Source organism: Mustela putorius, unplaced genomic scaffold (assembly GCF_011764305.1).
Source record: "Mustela putorius furo isolate JIRA1106 unplaced genomic scaffold, ASM1176430v1.1 tig00000129_pilon_pilon_pilon, whole genome shotgun sequence".
Taxonomy (NCBI): Eukaryota; Metazoa; Chordata; class Mammalia; order Carnivora; family Mustelidae; genus Mustela; species Mustela putorius.
In genome coordinates this window covers 38389522-38406867 of record NW_025421290.1, presented here as the reverse complement: position 1 = coordinate 38406867, position 17346 = coordinate 38389522, and the positions used below count along the sequence as shown (strand labels likewise).

Below are 17346 nucleotides of genomic sequence, written 5' to 3'. Positions count from 1 at the left end.
CCCTCCCGGGGCTCTGCTTATAAAGACCGTGAAGACTGAGGAAGGGGGTGGGGGGCGGTGTCTGGGGCTCGTAAACCGCAGTCATCTCGTGACAAATCCTGTAGGCAGAGGTGTCCCACCCCAAATTATTTCCCTCTGTTTCAGAGTGTGAGATGCTCAAGACCCTTTCCCTTAGCCCTGAGTCCAGTCATCAGTCTGAGCAATGGAAAAGTCCACCCAGTATCCGGCAACATATGGTCATGGTCTGTCTCTCTCCTCAAATCTAAGATCCGTGGGAATGGGGCTTCGCATGCTCGATTCCCCCACTGAGTCCGTGGTGCTGGGGCGGTGTCAGGTGCAGTGACTTTGGCTCCGCAAAGGAAGAGGGCCCTCTGAGACCTAAAGGACACCCAACACAGTCAAATGTCAAATGGGCCAGTCAGTTCCCTCCTTGCTCATTCCTGCCATGAGGCTCCCAGCCACCCATGCCGATTTTCACTTCGGGCCTCCGGAAGCTTCTCTGGTCTCGGTTTAGCATCCTAGAGGGGTTGCTGGCCTGGGAGGGGAGGCTGATGTCCAAGTGAGTGGGAGCCTGGGAGGCTGAGGGCCTTGGACACGCTACAGGGGCTGGGCTGGGGGTCTCTGGAGCCAAGCCAGAGGCCTGACCAAGGGAAGGGGCGCTCTTCTCAGCTTTTGGTCTGTGAAAGTCAGTGGCTCAGGATGGCTGCCGCTGCATCATGGACAAGTAGGAGAGAAGTGCATTCTCCTGCAAATGCGTCCCCCGAGGCCGGCCCACACCTCCTCTGCGACCACGCCAGAAGCACATTCTGACCAGAGCGTCCTCTGTCTGCGGGGCCCGGGCCTCCGTGAACACACTGCCAAGGGCAGCTGCCTCAGCAGGGCTTCTCCACCCCAGCCTGTCCCACCCCACGGCGCCCCATCAGCCCTGGCTTCCCTCCAGAGCCCGAGGCCAGCCCCTGCCCGCTGCGTCCCTGCGGGTTTGTCCTGAGCAGCCTCAGATGACAGAAGTGGGGTGTCCCCCCGACCCCCACCACTCAGACAACATAAACCCACTTGTGTGCCTGGCAGGTCACAGGCAGGTGGGATGGTTTGGACTGAGGAAAGAGAACTTTCTCTCCTGTCGTGCCAAGGGGTTCAGGAGGAAGGCAGAGGACGACGGGAGGTGAGAAGAAGAAATCGGGCATCTGCGGATCCCCGCATTCAGCAGCCTGAGCAGGCTGGGGGACGGCAGCTGGGACATCTCCTCCAAAGGCTGGGAGAAGCCCTGGTGCCCTGCTTCTTTCAGGGCCCCGGGGGCCAGGCACTGGAGTTGAATGTGGCCGGGGACCCGGGGGGAGGGGAAGAGGAATGTGCTCTTGAATGTGAGGTTGTTCAGGGTGGCTGGAACCAGGGGCTCCCACTTTGAGGCCAAGACTACATCTTGGGAACACCTCAGCACGGGAGAAGTGGACCCCAGGTCCTGCGGGAGTGGCTGGGGCCACCGGGGGTGGGGGTGGGGGTGGCCCTGAGTCCATGGTCCCTCTTCCTGTCCCACTTCCGCGTTCTGCTGCTGTGGTCCCCCGCTCCACAGACACACACCCCTGGAAAAGCTGTTTCCAGACTAGAATACTTTATTCAAGAGAATCTGGCTTGGCAGTCACACAGCAGCCACTCAGGGGCAGCTGGCTCCATGGCCAGCCGAGGGACCCCTCTTTGCCTATGTCCCTGAGGGGGGCAAGGGAGGGGCGCCTTGACCGTAAAGAACAACATCCCAGCAGTGACAAGATGTAAGGAGAGACCTAGGGGACAAGCTGCAGCAGAGGCCCCCAGGCCATGGCCTGTCTCCCGAGCTGCTGCTGCTCCGGCCGCGGCCTGCCTCCCCCCAGAAGTTGGGGCTGCTTATCCACGCAGAGCCCTGCCGCCGGTCCCCGCTCTCTTTCCCGCTCCAAGGAAACCCGCTGGGGCCTGGCCGGCCCCTCACCGGGCCTCAGGTCTTGTTTCTTCTCCAGCTGCAGCACACGTGGCTCCGGGGCCGCCTTCTTTCTCTCACGTTCTGTTTAAGGCACTGAATTCCTGAGGGTCCTGTCCCTCCCTGCCCCTCATCGCGGAGGGAGCAAGTCATTCAGCAGGGATACAACTGGCTAATAAATAGAGGCGTCAGCAGGGAGGGGACTGAGTGTGGCCGTAATAATAAATACAGGAGCCGGGCGGAGGCGACTCTCCTCCGAGGGGCCGGTTACCTCCGGGGAACAGTATGGCCGCACCTGCCAGAGACCAAACACAGAAAGGGGGTATCAGCACCCAGGGAGGGAGGGGGGCCCTCCTACGGGAGGGAGGCAAACCTGGAGGAAAAGCTTGGACAGGGAGCACAGGGAGACTGCAGCTTTCCTGGGTCTCTGCTTGCACCGGGGCCGGGAAGCTGGGAGTTACTTTGTACCAAGCACTTAGCCCGGTGCCCAGCCCAGTGCAAAGCACTTTTTCATTGCCCTTTAACAACTTCCTGTGAGGAAGGCCCCGTTGCCACTTTCCTTTCGAAGACAAAACAAAACAAAAGTGAAAACAGAAACAAAAATCCACAAACTAACTTAAGGCTCAGAGAGGTTAAGAAACTTGCTGGAAGTCGCACAGCTAGCTACTCAGTGACAGAGCCAACTCTGAACCCAGTCTGGCTCCACACAATAATGCCTCTGGTTATTCTCGGACAGCAGTCCCCTAGCAGGGGGACAGGCAACCCCAGATGTGCACGGAGGTTGTCTGAGGGATGTGTGAGTACTGATGGTACTCAGAGACTGGGTTTTCAGCCTGCTCATATCCTCTGCCTGAAAGCCATCTGCATGAGAAGTACCCGAGGTCTGCTTTCCCATGGCCTTGCCCACAACTGTCCTGCTCCCTCTGGAAGGGAAAGGAGCATCTTGTCCCTTCCTAAACCGGGTCAGTCCTTTGCCCCAGGGTAAAAGTACTGGGGTGGGGACGGTGAATAAAAAGACAACTTGACATATTGAGGTGAGTGTTAGGAAAGGAGAAAGGGCCTACAACCGGGCCACCAGGCCTTTTGCAAGTCAAGTGGTTTCCGTCTTCCTCTTTCAACAAAATTGAAGAACGGTTTAACCGAATTGTCAGCTACTACGTCAAGAGGAGTGATTTTTGTGAGATCACCTTGAGGCCTTGGCAAATAACTTGGAAGGAGTTCAAATGACTGCATGACATCTAGTCCCATTTATTTATGTGAGCATGGTTTCTCAACCTTTCCATCTATTAAAAAATGAGAATGGAATTAATGCTGAATCCTGTCTCGGTCTGGCAGGAGGTAACATGCATTAATGGATTCATTAACTAATTAAAAAGAGGTAGCCACTGCCATCTCACTGAGATGCACTCCTGGTAACATTGATGATACTTCTGGGTTTTGCCTTTATTAAAATAATGATGTATTTGTGCTGTTTTGATCAAGTGGTACTACTAATAATTATTGCAATGATTTATTCCAGGGCAGAGCTTAATTTAGAGTTTTCTGTTCATAGGAAAATGAAAATCATCTCGATGTATATACCATTGTCATGGCCGATAAATAAGACAAGGCCATACATCAAGGACTTTGAACATTCAAGCATATTAAGTTAGGCCACTCTGGGGGGGAGTGGAAGGGATATACAAGGCCAAGGGGAAAAGAAGCAATGTAAACACATGACCACTAAAGCAGAGTGTTCACATCTCATTTTTAAAGTGAAATGATGGGCAGGGGCGCCTGGGTGGCTCAGCTGGTTAAGCATCTGCCTTTGGCTCAGATCATGATCCCAGGGTCGTGGGATCGAGTCCCAAGCCCCACATCGGGCTCCTCCCCTAGCAGGGAGCCCTCTTCTCCCTCTCCCTCCGCGGTTCCCCACGCTTGTGTGCTCTCTCAAGTAAATAAATAAAATCTTTTTGTGAAAAAAAGTGAATGATGGTGAATATCAGGATAGCTTATCCTGTGGGGTAACCTGGAGGACATATAATGACTTTGCTAAAATACTAACATCTGTAACACACCAGAAACGATACCCTTTGCAACTATTTATAATTTTGGTGAAAAAGTTCAATGTCAACTTAAAAATAAGTGAAGGAGTACATGAGTTTTTAAAATTCCTTCAGGAGGGGCGCCTGGGTGGCTCAGTGGGTTAAAGCCTCTGCCTTCAGCTCAGGTCATGATCCCAGGGTCCTGGGATGGAGTCCCGCATCAGGCTCTCTGCTCAGCTGGGAGCCTGCTTCCTCCTCTCTCTCTCTCTGCCTGCCTCTCTACCTACTTGTGATCTCTGCCTGTTAAATAAATAAATAAATAATCTTAAAAAAAAAAAAAAAATTCCTTCAGGAGATTCCCCAAATGAGGTGTTGCTCTGCTGTCCCGGAAGACAGAGCAATGAGACACTGTCGGTCCAGGGCTCTCTCACTGTGGGTCCGTGGGATTGGGGGAACCCCACATTGTCTACACTGCCAGCTTCTCCTTCCAGTCCATGCCTGGGCCCAAGGAACAAATGGGGGCCACACACTTTCAGGGGACCAACCTCCCCAGAATCCCTGTCTTGATGGAATGGGGTGGAAGTCTTGGAGGGGAGGGCTCATGGGGGTAGAACATGGGTCAGCTCCAGTTCCATGGTATGAATGATTTCCTGGAGTCTGGCACCAGGAAGAAGCAGGCTCTAGCAGAACCATGTGAATTTCTGTGCAGGTATTTTACTATTACTATATTTTTACTATTTTACTATTTACTCTCACAGATTTGGGTCCCCCCAACCCCCACTCTAATCCTCTCCCAGCCACATGCAGGCCTGGGCTGCAGCCTGGGCCTCCAGGTGTGAAGCCAAGATGGGCAGGTAATGCTGAGAGGGAAAGAGGAAGCTAGTGGCCCCTCAAGGTCCCCTGCTTGGGTGCGAAGCGGAGGGCTGGCAAGAACACGAGCCTGGGAGCTGATGGGGGGTTGCACCTCCCCAGTGCCGCTAGGCTCCCCTCCTTCTAAACAGAGAGACAAACAGGGCTCAGAGCGATGACATGACTTGCTCAGGGCCATGAGGAGACGCGGGGCTAAGCCGGATCGAGGACCGAGGTCCCCTGATGCTTCCTGGGCCCTAGGTTCTCTAGGAGATGCTGGCTCCCTGTTCTGCCGCAAGACTGCCCTGGGCCTTGCTTTTCCCCTTCCCAACCGTTGATCCCTGCCGGCAGGGCTGGGGCTCCCCTTCGGCCAGGCCTCCTTGCCATCCCTGCTCCCCGCCTCCGCACACTCACAGGTGGCAGTCTGTGGGTCTCTGCTTCTCTCTCTTCCTCTTCCCCCTGCCCTTGGGTCTCCTCCTGCAATAAGCCAAAAGCGTCAAGACCAAGTGGCTGGGGGGGGCCCCCATGCTAGGACAGGGGCTGGCAGGCCCGAGAATAGCCCAGAGCCCTGGCCAGGCCACTTACCTTTCTGGCTTCATCTTCTCCCATAGAGGCCTAGGAAAACAGACAGAGACCAGGAGAGAGTCAGGAAACCAAGAAGTGGGGCTCCCCGCTACCCCCCCATCTCTCAGACCTCCAGAGCCTGGGTCCTGCAGTTAGTACTGGCGCCACTAGGGGGCAGGATGAGCCGGCAAGAGAGGGATGGGCAGAGGCCTCTGGGCTTCAGCTTCCACTCTAGGCTCTTGTGACCCCAGGAAGAGAGATAGGAATCTCCTCCTCGGTCCCCTTTCCACACCCTTCTGCACTCCTCAGCCTCTTGGTATCAAGCTGTGGACTTGTGAGTTTGTTCTCTGCTGACTTTCTCTGTTCACTTCCTTCCCTTGTACCTGCCCTTCCTCCCAGAGTGCATTGTGGGAGTTTCTGCAAGGACAGTGAATGAGGGGCAGGGCCCTGGACCGGAGGATGGCTGCCCCCAGCTGAGGCTCTGCCTGTCAGGGCACAACTGCCACCCCCACCCTGGGGACACATGCCACAGCAGGCAACAGCAGGGGGAGTGCGGGAGGCTGTGGAATGGAGGCAGGGGAGCCCGAGCAGTCGCCTGGTCACCAGTCACCAGGCATGGTCTGGCTCAGCCTGGCGGGGCTGTGGCTGGCGGCCCAGAAGTGAGAAGAAAGGTGTCCCTGTTGCCCAGACCTCTGGAAGGGGACAGGGCCTCAGTCTCCCCTGGGAACAGGGGTGGGGATGTGGGCAGGGTGGTAACCGTCCACTTTGGTGCCACAGAATGCTGCCCTAGGCCAGCTACCTCCCCTGGGAGCCAGCGCTGGGCTCTGTCTGGGCCAGTTGGGGCCTCTTGGACAGCCTGGTCATGTCTCTGCCATCTTGGGCCCATAAGAGACACTCTTGGGGCCTCAGTCTCCCCAGTCTGCCTGCCCCCAAAAAGTAGCTATGAGGGCAAAGGTGACATAGAAGGTAAAGGTCACCGGTGGCACTGTGCCTGGGAGGGCTCACTACTGAACTATTGTTATGTGGCTAAGCCCTGGCCAGGACGGAAGGGAGGAAACGGACTGAAACAGGGCCTCCAACAGAGGTACAGAGAAGAGGGCCTGGAGCCTGGGCTTGGGTCCAAAAGGGGTGGCCAGATCCCTGGGCAGTAGTAGGCAGGGCAAGCCCAGGGCAGTGCTGGGGCTCCTGAAGAATGTGGTCATGGACGAGCGAGGTAGCACAAGAAAGGGCAAGCTCAGGTGTTAGACAGGCGGGGGTTCACTCACTAGTCGTGGTAAATAATGTAACTGTTCCAAGCCTCAGTTTCCTCCTCATAAAAGGGGACAACAACAGTACCCACTACCTCCCAGGGTTGTCACGAGAGGAGGGACCTTGTCTGCCTTGCTCACTACTGTATCCCAAGCATCTAGGACAGTGCCTGGCATACAGTAGGCAGTCAATAAATGTTTGCTGAATAACTGAGAAAACATTCAAGGGCCTAATGTGGGGCGAGGCACAGAAGAGGTGCACACGAGAAATGGTGGCCCCCCCCATCTCCTGGCCCCCAAACAGGGCTCAGGACCTCTAGTCTGGCGCCTCCGTCCACGGCTCAGGGGTACCAGTAGAGTACCAGGTTGCAGCCCGTCTCTCTCCTCCTGAGCCTGTTAGAAGTGCCGGGCCTGCTGCTCCTGGTCTCTCGTGTCAAGGTGCCCTGGGCAAAGGCAGCAAGACCGGTGCTGGGCAGAGTGTCCGCCAGGTGGAGGCATGACTTTAAAGAAAGCCCATGACTCCTACTTTCTGCTGCCTTTCTCCTGCAGAGCTCATCCCCCTCTGCCCCTCAGTCCAGTGTCCCCTTCCCCAGCGAACCAGCCGGACCCTGGACAATGTCTAGACCAGCAATGTCCTCGCCCCACGCTTCTCTTTCAGGGCTGTGGCAGTTCCCTCCCCTCTCAGAAAGCAGGACAGTGGGCCCCCTGCCCCTGCACGTCTAGGAGGGACCCAGGCTTCCGTTGCCCCCACGGTGTCTCGGGCAGCTCCACGGACGGGACCCCTTCCCCAGGCCAACCAGGCCGATGAGAGGGATAAAAGGGGGATAAAAAGCTGCCACTGGCCCCCGACTTCCTTGGTCTCCCTCAGCTATGAGGAAGGTTCAGGGAGGCTGGGCAGCCACTTAGCTGAGGCCGGCGAGTACGAAGGGCCTGTCCCAGCCGCTCCCGAGGACCTACCTGCACTCGCAGCGGATGTGCTGAGAGAATGTCAGCTCCACGTAGGAGGGCCGGGTCTTAGCGCGGATCTTCAGGACCTTCGGGGAGAGAAGGGTTGGACGCCTGGATTGGGGGGTGGCTGTGGGCTTGCAATATCCTCTCCACCCTCTCCTCGCGAGGAGGGCCAGACTCCTTGCTTCCCACCAGCCTTTGCGTGACGTACTCTCGTTCTGCTCTGAGTGGGGGGCAAACAGCCCCGCACCTGTGTGTGGGTCGAGGGAGGCCCTGGTCCTCCTCAGCCTTGTCTCAAGGGACTGAATGTTGAGGTAACAGAAGTCGCATTTATGAGGCACCTTGCACAGGGCTGGGCCTCACTAGCAAGTGCTCCATAAACCAGTGTGTGTGTGCGTGTGTGTGTGTGTGTGTGTGTGTGTGTACATGAGCATAAAGCTCAGAGTGCCAAATGCTCCCGGTGTGCACAGGGACTTCCTGAATCTGAACACACTTCTCTTCCAAGTGCAACCAGATACTCTTAGATCTTGGGGTAGGAGAAAGCTTGAGGCCCAGAGCGCTGGTAATGGAGGAAGCGAGTGGGCTCCAAGCTGGCCCAGGGGTGGGTGGGGAGAGCTGGGGCCTGGGAGTCAGTTCCAGTTCCCATGACTGCGACCGCGACCCTCTCTCCTCCCTCCCGGGCACCTACCTGCATGGTGACATTGACGGTCTCTATGGGCACACAGTGCAGGTTCTCGTCGCCGCAGCAGCCTGTGCAGCGCATCAGGGAGACGCAGGACGGGCTGAAGATGTACTCCACCTCGCTGGGGTACTCCGACACGATGTCCACCAGTTTCTCCAGTGCCCGGCAGTAGCTGCGGCCCCACACTTCCTGGAAGGGCACCACTACAAGGAGACACACACGGCCGGCCGGGTCAGGCCCAGCCCCCTTCCCTGCTCCTGGGCCCTGCAGGCTCTTCCAGGTTCAGCCTACGCTCCCTCCTCTAGGAAGCCCCCAGCCTCTGCAAGCTCCCTGGGCTCTGAACCCCTGACATGAGGCCTCTGGGGTGATGGCTGGACCCACAGCCCAGCTGCCAGACAGAAATCCTAGTGCAATGGGAGTTTCTCAGTGTCTGGGCTCTCCGCTCTGTTCTCAACGCAGGCACGCACATCGGCTTCGGTGCCCTTGGAGCTTGGAGGAGCGTATCTTGGCAGCTTCTCATGTCCTCTGGGTCTTTCTCAGGCCCAATCAAGTGCTTTCTCGATCATGGGGAATTTGCAGAAAGCAGTCTGTTCTGCATGACTGGCTTGTAGAGCCCCACAGAGAGGGTTAGCCTTCCCCTTAGTCCTTATTTCCCGCCCCGCCCTGAGCCAGCTCCTCCACCTGGCAGCCAAGGCCACGGCCAGCAATGTGCCCAGAACCCACCCTCTGCAACCATCAGACCAGCCCTCACACCATGGCCGGCTTCGTCACTGTAACTCCCACCTTGGGGGATATGCTCCACGTTCCCTTTGCGTTTCTAATCAAATAAAGCCCACCACCCAAGCTCCTCTCTGAAGCCTTCTCCAGCTTCTCCAGTCTGACCAGATGCTCCTCCTTGGGGCAGAATTTGGCCGCTAGGCCTTGCCTTGTCTCGACCACTAGTAGATCTTATCTCCTTCACAACCAAGTCGAGGCTCTGTGAGGACAGGAAACACCTGGGAAACACAGGCTGAGTAATGACTGATTGGTTAGATGATGGTTCACTGAGAATTATCAGGGACATCTCCGACCCCTTCTGGGTCCTGGTGGGGTCATGACATGTGGGCTGATCTAGAATCTCTCAAAAGATGCTGCTCCTTCGGGGAAAGGCCTGGGGCCTGGTCCCTAAAAGAGGCTCAGAGGAAGTGAGCAGCTAGGGCTAGGAGACCTGGCTTCTAGTCCTGGCCCTGTCCAGGCTGTGTGACCTTGGGGAGGTCACTTAACCTTTCTGAGTGTATCAGTTCCCTCCCCCAGGAGAAAACACAGGGTTTGGGCTAGATGGTTGCTAAGGTCTCCCTCGGCTCTGGCAGACGGTTTGGGAGTCAGTGCGTGCAACCCAGCTCAGCCTTGAGACTGTGGGCAGAGAGACCTCTCCCACTCTGGGTCATCCTGCCCTATACCTGACAGTTATCCATAGCTGAGTGGGGAGGCTAGGACAGCTGGATCCCCTGGGGACCCCGCAGCCTCTGCCCTAGAGCTGTGGCCTCTCCCAACAGCCCCTCACTTCTTCCCTGTGACCTTTCCTTGGAGGCAGAAGGGGCCAAAGTCCATTCCACTGAGCCTGCAGGGCCTGGTCTCGGGGTAATCTCAGAGGAAAAATAAACTTCAGCCCGAGCAGAGGCCTTCTGGAAAGGGCCGCAAGCTGGCGGAAAATACCCAAGAGGCCGTGTGTCCCTGCAGAGCTGGCCAAGGCGGCCACAGAGGCAATAAGCCATGCTTATCTGGGTGTCTGCCGCTGCACTCCGCACTGTCTGCTTAGGGGGTCCTAGAGGCTGGGCCTGGGGACAGGCAGGGGACCAGATGCCTCCCCTGATCCCACCTCTCCAGGCCACAGGAATACTCTCCTGGGACCCAAGGGGGAAACAAGCCCCTCTCCCTGTGAGCAGCCATTGTGCCCCAAGGAAGCTGGCCTGTGCGGTGTGAGGCCAGAGGAGGACCGCCCCCCTCGTGGAACTCCATGAGCACCTGTTTAGTCTGAAACCCATAAGCGCTCCATAACTCTGAGCGTTCAACCTCCGCCACGGACAACGTCAATAACAGCAGAGGAACAGGGGCGCCTGGGTGGCTCAGTGGGTTAAGCCGCTGCCTTCGGCTCAGGTCATGATCTCAGGGTCCTGGGATCGAGTCCCACATCGGGCTCTCTGCTCAGCAGGGAGCCTGCTTCCCTCTCTCTCTCTCTCTCTGCCTGCCTCTCCATCTACTTGTGATTTCTCTCTGTCAAATAAATAAATAAAATCTTAAAAAAAAAAAAATAACAGCAGAGGAACAGCCAGCTGCTGAAGCGCCAGAGACTGCCCAGGCTCCTGTTCTGGGACCGGCCATGGTGGGGGGGCGGGGAGGGACAGCAGCAGAGAAGGTGCGACTCAAACCTCTCCCATTCTCCACACGGATCCCCCCCGGCTGGGCGGACAGGCCCATGGCCAGGTTAAGTAGAGCTGCCTGGGTTTGAGGCAGAAGGGCTCTCCTTCCCTCACCCCACACCCAGCCATGCCCCAGAGCCCCGAAATCTGCCCCTTTCTGGGCCACATGGCCAGAGTGTGTGGGAAGGAGGAGGGCGCGAGGGCTAAGCAGGAGGCGGGCTGGGCCCAGTTTACCTGGCAGCCACCAGGAAAGAGTCTTGGAGGCCACTGTCTGGGAGACAGTGGGAGAATCAGAGGGGGGTGTGTGAGGGGCTGGCTCCAGGAGCATGGAGACTGTGCCCAGATGGGGGCTGAGCCCCTCAGGAGAGAATCTTGCTCAGCGGCTCCTGAGAGCCCTTCCTCTGGCCCCAGACCTGCTCCGGAGGCAGAGGGGTAAGAGGAACTGGAGGCCATGGCTCCTTCAGGCACCTGACCGGGGCTGGACAGTCTCATGGGGCTGCTGCAGGACCTCAGACATACTGAAACCTCTCGCCAGCTCCAGGGGGCCTGGGGCTATGCACGCTGACTTCGCCACATACACTGAATAGCGTCTGAGGCTTTAGGAGACCCCGAGGGCTTCTCTGAGCCTCAGGTTCCTCAAAATGTGGAGACTGTGAATGCCTTCCCAGTTCACAGCCTGTGGGCGGGCAGAATCACAGGAAATGCCCAATCCTAATACCACGAAGAGTAAGAGTAAAAATCAACGTCCACGGCTGCAAAGTACAGAACATGCTGTCTCTTGTCTGTGTTAGCAAGAGGGGATGGTATTTTCAGATTGTGGCGATTGAACTCCAAAACTCACGGTACTGTCGCTGACCACAGTACAGCCTCCCTGACTGCTGGGGATGACAGGTGAGCTGCCCTAACGAACTGACACGTCTGAGCCTCCTCACCCCTGTCCCTGGGAGATATGTACTCCTGTGTCTCCTCCACGGAGTCAGAGAAGCCCACAGTCTTAGAAAAAGAACCCTGGATATCATGTAATCTAATGTTCCACTTTTACAGATGAGGAAACCGTGGCTCAGACTTCTTCTGTAATTGTTGCCTGAAATACGCTAAAAAGCATCAAAGGGGCCACGGGGTAGAGAGGGCTGCTGGGCCCCTCCCCAAATCCCAAGAGCACGACACTGTGCCAGTCCCAGGGAAACACAGGAGGGCAGGGAGAGGGAGAGAGTGTCCATGAAGTTCAGGGCTGCTACCTCCCCTACTTTCTCAGTGCCTGAGGGGCCCAGAAGCACAGCCAGGCCCACGAGAGGATGGCCACCAGGCGGGCTGTGCAGCAGAGGGAGGGTGTGCCCACCCTTGGAGGCTATCAAGAGTGTGCGTGCACATGCCCCTACACGCTCCCTCTCCCACAGCACGATAGGAAGCCTCGGTAATGGTGTGTGGCTTTGCTGCATGTCCCAGAGGGGCGGGGAGGGAGGGGAGAGGCAGGGGGCCTGGCACGCGACTCCTGTCTTCTGCATGTATGTCTCTTTGGCAAACGACACACCCTTTGAAGATTCCCTCTTGATGCAACCCAGGGTGGAGAGTGGAAGGGCCTGGGAGGGCACAGCTCATGTTCTGTTTGTAATCAATGGAAAGGTCTGGTCAGATCCCCACAGCCCCACCAGGGCTGGGCCTCTAGGAAGGTCTCCTCACGCCTCCCTAGTCCTCTTGATTGCTGGCCGCCGCAACCAGCTCCTGGACCCCTAGTGCGGCCCCCAGCTCTCCCTGCCTGTGCTGCCCTCTGAGACCCTGCCTGCCTCCTTCCATCATATTGGGAAGGGGCTCCGAGCCAACCGGACGAACCCCGGGTATAGGGGCCCCAGCCTCACTCTCTGTGTGCGGGGTGATCCCGGCCCAGGAGTGCACCTTGCTAGGCTTCTAGGTCCCCAAAGAAGGATCTCTCAGGTCCTGCCAACTTTGTCAGCCAGGATGTCAGCCGGCTTGCAGACTCTCCCGAACTTCCTATCAGCCCGTGCCCATCCTTGATGCCGATCCCTTCTTATCCCCTGCAGAGGACGGGGCGGAGCGGTCTCGGTGAGCACGTGCACGCCCAGCCCAGTGTGCTTACCTTCCACCTCCGATGAGCCATTCCCAGCAGACAAGGCCCACTGCTGTGGACAGAAAGGGTCAAAGATGAGGGGGTCCACCTTGGGCCTCTACACTCCGTGGCCGAGTTGGCAAGAGCGTAGGGGCCCCTCTGAGCTCCTTGTCACCCACTGCACACACTCTGCCCTGTCTCAGAGCTGCCCCTTTCCGAAAGCAACTAAAACTTCACTGGACCCTGGATGGATCCCACCCCTCTCTCTGGCCTCCATTTCCTCGACTGGAAAGGGTGGGAGGCTAGAGGATTTGGGAGACCCTTTGCCTTCTGGGCCTTAAAGATCTTGCGGTCCTTCGGGGTCTCTCTTTTCCCCAGCCCCAGGCCAGCCCTGCTGGGCCCTATGCAGCAGCCTTGGCTGGGCGCCAGAGCCCCGGGTTGGGGGGGCGGGGGAAGGTGATCAGCTGGTGGGAGCTGAGGGGCTGGAGCTGGTGGCGCCATGAGCTGGTGATGCCGGTAAGGTTACACCTCTGGCCAGCCCCGCTGCGCAGACAGGCAGTGGAAGGCAGTAAGGCTCTTCCGCCCCGCAGGGCTGCCGAGCCCACCCGCTCCTCGGTTGGAGCTGGAGACTCCTGGGGCAGCAGGACAGTGCAGTGGGAAGGGATCTCATTGGCTTTGTCAGGATTTCACTGCCCAAGCTGGCTCCCAGCCAGACTCACCCGGCTCCTGGGAAAAGGGCCCTGATCACTTCCCCAGGCCCTGCACGCAGGAACTCCGACTGCCCACCCAGGAAAGAGGGCACAGCAGGACCTCTTGTCTCACCCCCAGCCCACCCAGGAGCCCTGGGTTCACCCAGAGCCCTGGTGGGGGCAGGGCCCGGCCTCCCCACCAATGGCCTCTTCAGCTGGCTTCCCCTCCACCAGGCCAGGTCAGAGGTCCTGGGGGCGCCTGCCTGGTCATGGGGCCTCGACCCTGACCACAAGGCCAGGGACCCGCCTGGGATTAGTGGAAAGATGCTTTTAGCAAAGCCACCAGGGCTCCAGGGGCCAGAGAGGAAACCTCCCTCCCTCCCTGTGGCTTCCCTGCCCCCACCAAGACAGACCCTGGAGCTGGAGTCTGGGACAGCCCAGCCTGACTGAGGTCTCCTCCCAGAAGACGTGGTCCAGCCTGGCTCCTGGGAAGAGTGTGGGCATCCCTGGAGGTGCCACTCCCCCGAGTGGGTCTGTGATTTCAGAACCCCTGCCCCAAGGGCTGCTGGGGACTGGGAAGATTGGGGGGACAGGCTGGGGTTGGGATAGGTCTTACCTGGGGGGGCACAGCGGGCAGTGCCAGCCCAGCCAGGAGCTGCAGGAAGCAAGTGAACAGCCTCATGGCAGGCATCTTCTCAGACGTCCCAAGCCAGGAGGTTCCAAGGGAAAACCACCATGCTCGGCCCCCTGGGGGAGCCCCCGGCACAGGAGGAGAGGACCTCACTGCTGCCCCGAGGTCCCCGCAGGTGGCCCGAGCATCCTCTGGAAGCCCCAGGAGCCTGGAGCCCGCAGGTAGGGCTGGGGCCGGGGCACCTGATGCGGAGCGCCCGGCGGGGCGGGGCGGTGTGGGGCAGGCGGGTCCCTGGGGAGGGCCCGTCGGGCGCCCAGCGCGACCCCAGGGCCTCTCTTGGCTGGCCAGTGGAGACGCAGTCTCCTCGCACACTGCGGCTCTCTTCTGGGACTGCCGCCCGTTGGCGACCGGGTTTCAAGGGCCGTGAGTGGGGCGGGGCCGGAGACCCGCCCCGCCCACCGTCGACGAGGCCTGGGAGCGGCCGAGCGCCTCGCGGGGCTGGGGTGGCGGCGGCGGTGGCGGCGGCGGCGGCGGCGGCGGCCCGGACCCGAGCGCTCTCGGCCTGCGGCGGGAATGGACGCCCCCCTCCCCCCAGCCGCGGCAGGTCTCGCCCCGCCGCCGCCACCACTCCAGCCCGCAGCTGCCCCCGGGGCCGTTCGGAGCCTGGTGCCCCGCGGGGCGCCCGTGACCTAGGGCGAGGGCGCTCCCGCTCCTCTAGGCCGGCGTGGGTGCGGGCAGCCAGGTGGTGCAGCCCAATGTTCGCCACGACGCTCCAGACTTTACCGGTCTGGAAGAAACCACAGTTCCGGATCCCTAGGAGGGCAGCCGTTTGGTCTGGCCCTTTAGGGTGCCACCTGTGCCATCCCCACAGGAATCAGGGGTGAAAAGATTAGTAAACCCATTTTATAGATGAAGAAACCGAGGTTCCCAGAGTGCCCCTGCCCGTATATGCTGAACATACATATGCACTCTTGAGAAGTGTGTGCGTGTGCCTTTGTGTTTTTCAGGAACTGACAGAGACAACACACAAGTGTGGGACGCCAGAGCTGTCTCTCCACCCCAGGCACCATGCTTCTGGTCAAGCACTCAGACAGCAGGGCACCCGCATAGTGGGCACCTAGGTGGCTGAGGATCTAGCACTATTCCCTCCTGTGGGAAGCAGTTTTCTCAGGCAGCCACATGTGGTTTGGAGAGTGGCCTAGTGCAGCATTTCCTCCCTGTCCCAGGAGAAGGAGGAAATGCTCTAACTGGGCAGGGGTCTGCCTCTAGGAGTCTGTGTATGTCCCATGTGTATGGGCATTCGTGTGTGACTCTGGAGGTCCACATGTGCCAGGAGTCTCTGAGCTATAGACGTGTGTGTGTGTGTCTGCTGTATGTTCAAACAAGGCTTGTGTGTGGATCTGGCCACATATCTCTGTATGTTTGTGTGATTATGTGTGTGGGGGTCTGTCTGCTGTATCTCTAGGTGTGTTTGCAAGTGTGCCTGAATGTGCATTTGAGTGGGATTGTGAATTTGTAGGCCCGTCTGTGTCTTTGTGTGTGTGTTTTTCCATGTGGGTGAGCATTTGGGCTGGTTTCCCGGTTAAGACTGTGCATCTCTGGGCGTTCCGTGTGCCCTCCCACGGTCCTTGAGCACACTTCAGCCCCACTGCCCTGCATGCACAGTCCCCTGGCTGCAAGAACCCTGCAGGAGTCAGGGATTGGCCTGGGCCTGGGGCCGGTGGGTGCTGTGGGAGACGGGGGCGGAGGGGAGACAACAGCCCCTACCTCTCACATTCCAGCCGGGACCAAAGAGGCCAGGCCAGCCGCAGCTCTCACCCCAGTGACCTGCCTGCCCACCCACGCGGGCCTGCCAGAGACACTGCCTCCCTGCCTGGCCAAGCCCGGAGGTCCGAGAGCCAGGGGCCAGTCTTCCGCCAGCTAAGCGGGGGCTGCAGAGAACCTTCCGACAGGCTCCCACATGCTAGGGCTCATGGAGCAGACAGACTCCTCCTTGGGCCCGGGGTCATGGTGGAGGGTGGTCTAGGCATCGCTGTGGATGTGGATGGGGGTGAGTAGATGTGTGTGTGTGTGCACATCTGGATCGTGTATGTTTGCCCGTAACATCTATGTATGTGTAGGACATGCGTTTAGGCGTGTCTTTTTTTTGGGATTTGGATCTGTGTATGTGGGCACAGGTGTGTGTTGTGCGTGAGTGTGTGTATATCTGTGTTGTATCTGCCGGTCTGTAACTGAAGGTTTTGAGCACTTCCGCACTGGGCATGTTTGCCCGTGACTGTGTGTGTCGAGGCGTGCGTATGTTGTTTTGGCGTGTGTGTTTGTATTCACTCATGTTTTCATCCGTCACAAACTGTTTCAGCCCTACTGTGCCTCAGGCACCGCCCCGGGGGCCGGGATTGCGTTGCAGAGGTTCCCTCAAAGCTTCCGTCCATCCGCGGGGAGCTGCAACAGACGGCTGAGGCGTCTCCTCTCTTTCTACGCTCCTGAGTGAGCTCCATACCCTGCCGATGCCTGCGGTTCCCACAAATGGGCTTGTTCTGTCACTAACCTGGGACCATATGCTTCTAAGCCCGGCTTCTTAGGTCGTGAGATGAATTAGCTAGGGTAGGCAAGGGGCTGCAAGCAATGAGACCCAGCATTTCCATGGGGTTGATAGAAGTCTACCCTTGCTCACATCCAGTTCTCTGCTCTCTGGAGCTGCAAACCCAGTCCTTACTGGCTTGTATAACCTAAAGTAACTTCCTCTACTTGTCAGAGCCATCCAGAGTGGGACTAATAGCACTCCTCTCATTGATAGCCTGACTTCTGATTCAACTTTTTTTTTTATTCAAGTTTTGATTCTTTTTAGACATACAAAAGCACCCCAGTTACAGAGCAGGGTCCTTGCCATCATGGACATGAGACCCATGAGATAGAAAAATAGAAAAATAAAGAATTGTATGCTTCTGCTAATTGCAGGGAGCAAACCGTTGGAGGGATTTGTGTGTGTGTGCACTGTCCTCTGCCTCCTACCCCGCACAGTCTCACCATCACCATCCAGGCGATCAGGTCGCAGCTGTCATCAGGGGCTTCTGAGTAGATCCACTAGCAAAGTCAATGCTGGATATTCCACATCGAACTGTTTACCGTCACAGTCATTGGTGGGTGTTGCAGGGAGAAAAATGACATTTAGTGAGCATTTATTATGGGCCAAGCCATGTGCCTGGAGCCTGAGTCACTTCAACGTGGCTGAATTCCACCACAACCTTGGGAGATGGTTTTAATTGTGCCCATTTTGAAGATGAGAAGATGGAGGGGCAG

The 17346-nt window shown here is 58.0% G+C and overlaps 1 protein-coding gene across 2 annotated transcripts; it reads right to left on the bottom strand.

Moving 5' to 3' along the window:
• Positions 1–1592: 1592 nt before the first annotated feature.
• PGF (placental growth factor) lies at positions 1593–14463 on the bottom strand. 2 transcript variants are annotated; one of them, XM_004739251.3, is made up of 7 exons: positions 14032–14463; positions 12757–12799; positions 8269–8465; positions 7590–7666; positions 5407–5436; positions 5236–5298; positions 1593–2243 (listed from the first exon to the last, which is right to left on the bottom strand). In XM_004739251.3, exons 1-7 carry the CDS (start codon positions 14104–14106, stop codon positions 2216–2218), a joined length of 513 nt encoding a protein of 170 aa, XP_004739308.1. In that variant the 5' UTR covers positions 14107–14463; the 3' UTR covers positions 1593–2215. The 2 variants fall into 2 exon arrangements, with proteins under 2 accessions (XP_004739308.1, XP_004739309.1); XM_004739252.3 differs by lacking the exon at positions 5236–5298 and having other exon boundaries at positions 14032–14461.
• Between the last annotated feature and the right edge of the window lie 2883 nt (positions 14464–17346).

Excerpts from the sequence above, each read along its gene's own strand:
- PGF (XM_004739251.3), bottom strand. The coding sequence starts at position 14,106 with ATGCCTGCCATGAGGCTGTTCACTTGCTTCCTGCAGCTCCTGGCTGGG. Across the intron at positions 12,800-14,031 it reads TGCCCGCTGTGCCCCCCCAG|CAGTGGGCCTTGTCTGCTGG; the intron begins GTAAGACCTATC and ends TTCTGTCCACAG. Across the intron at positions 2,244-5,235 it reads AGACCCACAGACTGCCACCT|GTGCGGCCATACTGTTCCCC; the intron begins GTGAGTGTGCGG and ends GGTCTCTGGCAG.